Source organism: Tupaia chinensis, unplaced genomic scaffold (genome assembly GCF_000334495.1).
Source record: "Tupaia chinensis unplaced genomic scaffold, TupChi_1.0 Scaffold138365_1, whole genome shotgun sequence".
Lineage (NCBI taxonomy): Eukaryota > Metazoa > Chordata > Mammalia > Scandentia > Tupaiidae > Tupaia > Tupaia belangeri.
In genome coordinates this window covers 424,788-430,285 of record NW_006198262.1, presented here as the reverse complement: position 1 = coordinate 430,285, position 5,498 = coordinate 424,788, and the positions used below count along the sequence as shown (strand labels likewise).

The following is a 5,498-nucleotide window of genomic DNA, read 5'->3' as shown; positions in this document are numbered from 1 at the left end:
GCTCCTACCGGCCGGAGTTCGCCGTCCAATCCATCAAGACTGACGTCCACAGTCCGCTGAAGTACAGGCAAGTGTTCCTCGCGCCCCCAACGCCTCCCACGCCCCTACCCAGCTCCTGTCTCAGATGACTTTTTCTGCCCGATTTTAGGGTGCTAGGCTCGCTACAGAACTTAGCCGCCTTCGCAGACGCATTCCACTGCGCCCGGGGCACTCCCATGCACCCCAAGGAGCGATGCCGAGTCTGGTAGCCAAGGAAGAGCTGCGATGCGTGGCCCACGTCCACCCGTTGTCCGGAGGCGTCCGCGCGAAGTGGTGCAGCTGGCGGGGTCCAGGCGTGTGCCCCGTGCCCGGTGGCCCGGCGGTACCGCGCCCGCGTGCCTAGCCTGGAGAGAAGCCACCGGCCAGACACCCCAGGAGTGAGTGATGTGCTGCCGGGCGCCCCCTCTGGCCTGACCGCGAGGGTCAGCGCTTGCATGGCAGCCCTGTAGACGCGATTAACTGTCTTCCACCCACTCCCCAAAGCGCGTTGTCATCAAATGTCCACGAGCTTCAGATTCGAGCTAAAGTAAACGCTTCAAAGAAGCCGGCTCCTTGTCTGTCTAGGAGGGACCAAGGCAGTCAGATGGATGGCAGTAGACTTGGGCAAAGTAGTGGGCAAGTTGGGGAGCTACAACAGAGAGTAGATGGGGAGGAAAGGGTGCTCCTGCCAAGTCTCCTAGGACCCTAGCAGTGAACAGGGTGCCCCCAAATGCCCCAAGGGCCATGCATTCAGATGGTGGAGGAGTCCCTGAGTCAAAAAGGAGATGAGGTATTTAGGTGGCCAGCCAAGGCACCTGGGAAGCTGCAGCTGAGAATCTGGAATTTGGATTTTGAGTAACCACACCAGAGGAGGAGCTGCATTTTAAATAGCCACTGAGAATAAAGCAGGGAGGGAGAGCCTGAGCCAATGAGGAGGCCACTATGGTCACCCAGGCTTAGAGAAGTTCAGGGAGGCACTGAGTTGGTCAGCAGAACTCACTCAGATGAGAGACCCTTGCGAAGGGAGGCCTGGGCCAACCCCATAGCCAAGTAGTTAAGGGATATGGATCCCACCTGGCCAACAGCGGATCAAATCCCAGTCCTTACAGCTTGACAGCACACCAAGCATGTGTGCCCCAAATCTCAACAGGTTGGAAAAATGGAGAAAGGGCTGTGATATGACCACATCCCGTGGTGGGGGAGGAGTGCTTTCTCCTTCTCTTTGTCTCTGTCTCTGGTGAGTACATCTCACTAGCAATTAAAGAAAGAGAGAAAGGGGAGGTCTGAGAATGGGGGAATCAGTCAGGAGTTTTGCTCAGGACCTGCTAGAACCCCAGAGGGAAGGTGGCTGAGGAGCTGAACATACCCACCCAGACCGATCAAGGCTTCTCCCTGCAGCCGCCCCCAGCAGCCTGCCCCAAGCTAGGTGCAAATGACCACTGTCGTGTCAATAAAGGCCCTTTAAATGGATTGGTCTGGCAGACCAATCCATTTTCTAAAAGTACTTGACTGTCCACTGGATTCTGCCAACTGGAATCAAAATCATCTGCTCCCCAAAAATTCACTAACCCCCAAGGCTAATGTGAGCACTGACCCTCTGACTTCCTCTGGGATCCTATCTGGAGGCTGGGGATGGAGCCCACCCTACCCTCTTCTCTCCTGTCATCAGTCCCTGTGTGGGGCTAGGGCTTAATGTCACCTTGGAAGGAAATGGCAGGTCAGTTACATTAGTCCGCAGAACCTCATGTGCCCAAAAACCTGTGGTCCCCAAGCACGGGTTTACTCCTTCTAAGAAACAGCAACATTCATGGCTGGGACGATGACCAACAATGGCCCTGCCAGACTCAAGAAACTCAATAGCAAGTGGGGTGGGTCCTGCCGAGGACACAGTACTTGGAGCCAATGAAGAATCATGCTGCCCAGGAACTTTGATTTTTATTGGCTCATTGTTGCCCAAGGACCAGCTAAAGTTGAGGGCACCAGCCCAGTGACTCCGAAATGATTCACTGAGTCCGTCTTCCAGTACAAACAGAGCAGCAGACACCATGCAGATCCATGGAGGCCTGGGACCTTCACCGTGCACACACCTCGTCGCACTGTGGAGGCAACAGGGGCCCATCAGGCTGGCCACACTCCCTGGGGGCCAAGAGCCACTGGGGCTGTCCATAGGGCATTCTGTGGCCCAAAAGAGAAGGGGGCACGCAGGACACAACAGACAGCCTGACTTGTCAGTCACTTCCTGTCTTTGAGAGCGCAGGAGGACAGCCAACAGGACCACACTAATGCCTGCGAGGGTCACTGTGGGCAAACCCCAGTCCTCCTGAGGTAGAGAGGATAGGCCTCTCTCTGCCATCCAGCTACCTTGCCCCACGGTTCCTCTCAGCCTGTTCTCTGCAAAGTGAGGTAAACAGCGATACCTACACCCAAGGGCTACCATACACAAAATGACTCTAGCACAGCTCCTGGTCATACCAAGTGCTCATCAGCCCAGGGGAGCTCTATAGGTGGAGTGGGATGGGTTGTTTTCAGCAGGCAGTGCCCACCCCAGGCCCAAGCTTACCTGGGGTGGCTTGCTGGTTGAGACCTCTGCAGAGATGCCCAGGGCCTGCAGGATGCTCTCCTGGGGGACATAGTCACCTGGGGACTTCTGGATAAAGTGCAGCAGTACTCTGTCACCCCCTGTAGTAGCAGGGGAGGTGGTCAGGGTGCCCTTGCAGGCCACCTGCACTGCACACCTATATTCCAGGAGGAGAGAGGGTAGGCCAGCCTACTGGCTGCACTTGGCAACCCTCCCCAGCCACAGTCCCACCTAGTTACTGAGATGCATGAGCAGTTCTGCCCACAGCAACCCTGCCCAGCTCAGCCAACACTCAAGTGGGGCCATACTGCAAAGAAGCCATGGTGAAGCCAGAAAAAGGAGCAGGGTGTCACGAGGCAGCCTCTCCCCATCCTACCTTTGCTGACCACCAGCAGCCCTCCACTCTGCAGCAGGTCCCCAGATAGGTTCCCCTGAATGCCAACAGCCTTGGCCTGGAGAGAGGGGGCAGGGCCCAGGTCAGCCTTGGAGAGAAGCCCTTAAGGGGCTCCCTCCACCCACTAGTCCTGTACAAAATTGGTCATGACAAACCTTGGCAGCCACATCACGCACCGGCTTCCCAATGGCGGCTGGCAGGATGCTCAAGCTGTTGTACCTGTAAAGACACCAGCTAACTAACCCAGGCTTTTTGGTGAGGACTGAGCTCCAGTGCCTGCCTGCAATCTCTCAGATGCAGGACCTAGTTCCCAATCAAGTCTTCCCATCCACCTATCTCACCAGGGGCTCAGAGATGGCACAGGGCAGGCAGACCAGCAACCAGCCCAGACCACAGAAGGGCCTCCAGCCCAACCAAGAGCAGGTTGGGCACTTGGCTCAGGGCTTGGTTGGCCTGAGGCCCTACAGAGGGTGGGCCCCTGGCTGGGTGGGCCTAGGGATCTGGTTCAGTTGATGGTACCAATCAGGGAGACCCAGGCACCAGAAGTCTCGAATGGCCCTTGGCTGAGCACAAGACTCCGAGCCTTTCTGGTGGTCTGGGCGCTCCAGCCTCTTGAGGCTACGGCTTGGGTGAGAAGCCTCATTATAGAAACCCAGCAGCCAAGAGAAAACTCAGCAGAAGGGTAACTAGAGTGGGCAATGCTACCAGAGCTGGCTTGCCCCAGGGGCATGAGAGGACAGCTGAGTAGAGGGCAGCAGGAGAAGAGGAATAAAGAAGCAACTGACACCCCCAAACCTCTCTGCTGGCAATCAGCAGATCATGCTCCTCAGCCTATGCCACCCTGTGGGTGCCCATCCCAAACACACAGACTCACCGTTTGAAGCCCAGCTCCTTATAGAACTGCTTGCTCTCATCCAGGTACAGCTCTGGAAAGCAGAAGCCACAGGTGTGTGCCTCAGGCCTGCATCCGCCCCCCTCCCATACCACCTAGACTCACTCTACTGCATCTGGTTCTGTCTCCTATCCACCCAGCCTGCTCACCCAAGACCAGGAGGGGCAGGGTAGGGTTGAGTGTCCACTGTCCAGAGGAGAGGTGGACAGTCAGAGGTGATAGGTGGAAAAGGAGGGGGCAGAATTCAGAGACTACCCTGGTCTCCAAGGCACAACCTGGATGCCGGCCAGGGCCAGGAGGTGAGGGAATTAAGATTAGCCCATAGTTTTCAAAGCCTCCCTTGGAGAAAGGCCAGGGGGCAGCCTTGAGTTCGGGGAAGAATCTCTGGACCCCTGAGGGGCGGGGAAAGGACACACCTCCGGAGAAGTAGCCGCCGTCCAGGAATTCCTGCAGGCCCAGGACCTCTGGCCCCACGCCCACCAGGCGCACGCCATGCTGGTCCAGGAGACCTTTGAGGCTACTAAGGTCTTGGGCGATCCAGCGACACACCATGCAGCCGAAGCGCCGCAGCCCGGCCACCACGCACGCCCGCTCCTGCCATAGGCTCCGCAGCTCCACAGCCTACCTAGCAGGCAGATCAGGGACTGCAGGCCAGACCAGGGCCCCACACCCTTCTCTACGAGCCGAGCCCTCAATAACTCTTAAGGACCCACCCTCAGCCCCAGATGTAGGTGCCGGGAGCGCGCCAGCCGCCCGCTTGGCCTCACCTCACCCGTCACTGCATGCTTCAAGACACACGCGCCCACACGGGCAAGGTCTACGGTGCTCATCGTGGCGTCGCAAGCCCTAGGTCTCCGCTCCAGTCTGGGCCCCCAGCCTGCAACCGAGATCACCCTTCTTGGTTCTGAGCCGGCCCGCTCTCCGCCCCCGGCCCCGCCCCCAGGCCTAGGCCCCGCCCCTAGGCCCGGCTCCCGCCCAGGACCTGTGCCTCCCTAGGCTTCGCCGCAAGATGGCCGCACTGAGTTCAGGACAGGCCTCCCTAGGCCTGCCCTCAGCCCTAACGCGACTGCGCGCTCGGCCCTCTGCCGCACACTCCCGAGGTCCCACCCCAAGAGAACCACAATACGTCCTGGCCACGCCCTTAGCCTCTGCCAGGCTCTACGCTCTCGATCTTTCTTAGTTCCCAATAACGCCTCTAGTCTTGCCCCGCCCTTCTCTCAGGCTCCTCCCAGTCCCTCCTGAAGGTCACCGCCCAGCGCCCCGGCCCCGCCCATAGGTCAATACACCGCGGGACTTCTCCTGGCCCCGCCCCTAGCTCCCAGGATCCTCCACTAGTTCTGACTCTTGCCCGCACTCTCCACCCCACTCTTCCGCCCCAAAGCCGCAGCAAGGATGGAATCTGTTCGCCTCATATGCATAATCTGTCAGCCAATGGCGAAGTCTCTCCGCTGGAGGCAGGCGGAGCTTGACGGCGCGACCTTCCTCACGCCTCACGGCAGAGCGGAGTGTGCTGGATCCCGAGTGACCTGGCTCTGATTCATGCCTGTGTTCTGGGCCCTAGTGGAGGGGCGCGGCCAACGCAGACGGACGGGACCGGTGCGGAAGTGGAGGGGCGG

At 58.8% G+C, this 5,498-nt stretch overlaps 2 protein-coding genes across 8 annotated transcripts in view; one reads left to right on the top strand and one right to left on the bottom strand.

The window, feature by feature from the left end:
- MMEL1 (membrane metalloendopeptidase like 1) overlaps window positions 1-579 on the top strand; it is a 43,855-nt gene extending 43,276 nt beyond the window's left edge. For all 3 annotated transcript variants that reach the window (XM_027765429.1, XM_006161183.2, XM_006161182.2), the window contains exons 24-25: window positions 1-67; window positions 149-579. In XM_027765429.1, coding sequence (XP_027621230.1) covers window positions 1-67; window positions 149-248 — 167 coding nt within the window. In that variant the 3' untranslated portion in view covers window positions 249-579. The remainder of the gene's footprint in view (window positions 68-148) is intronic.
- A 1,355-nt stretch (window positions 580-1,934) lies between these two features.
- PRXL2B (peroxiredoxin like 2B) lies at window positions 1,935-5,454 on the bottom strand. 5 transcript variants are annotated; one of them, XM_006161178.3, is made up of 8 exons: window positions 4,865-5,454; window positions 4,650-4,759; window positions 4,299-4,503; window positions 3,865-3,916; window positions 3,146-3,209; window positions 2,973-3,048; window positions 2,579-2,697; window positions 1,935-2,114 (listed from the first exon to the last, which is right to left on the bottom strand). In XM_006161178.3, exons 2-8 carry the CDS (start codon window positions 4,710-4,712, stop codon window positions 2,091-2,093), a joined length of 603 nt encoding a protein of 200 aa, XP_006161240.1. In that variant the 5' UTR covers window positions 4,713-4,759; window positions 4,865-5,454; the 3' UTR covers window positions 1,935-2,090. The 5 variants fall into 5 exon arrangements, 4 of the variants coding, with proteins under 4 accessions (XP_006161240.1, XP_027621235.1, XP_027621232.1 ...); XR_003546636.1 differs by lacking the exon at window positions 4,865-5,454 and having other exon boundaries at window positions 2,579-2,665; window positions 4,650-4,823; XM_027765434.1 differs by lacking the exon at window positions 4,865-5,454 and having other exon boundaries at window positions 4,299-4,377; window positions 4,650-4,822.
- Window positions 5,455-5,498: the final 44 nt, after the last annotated feature.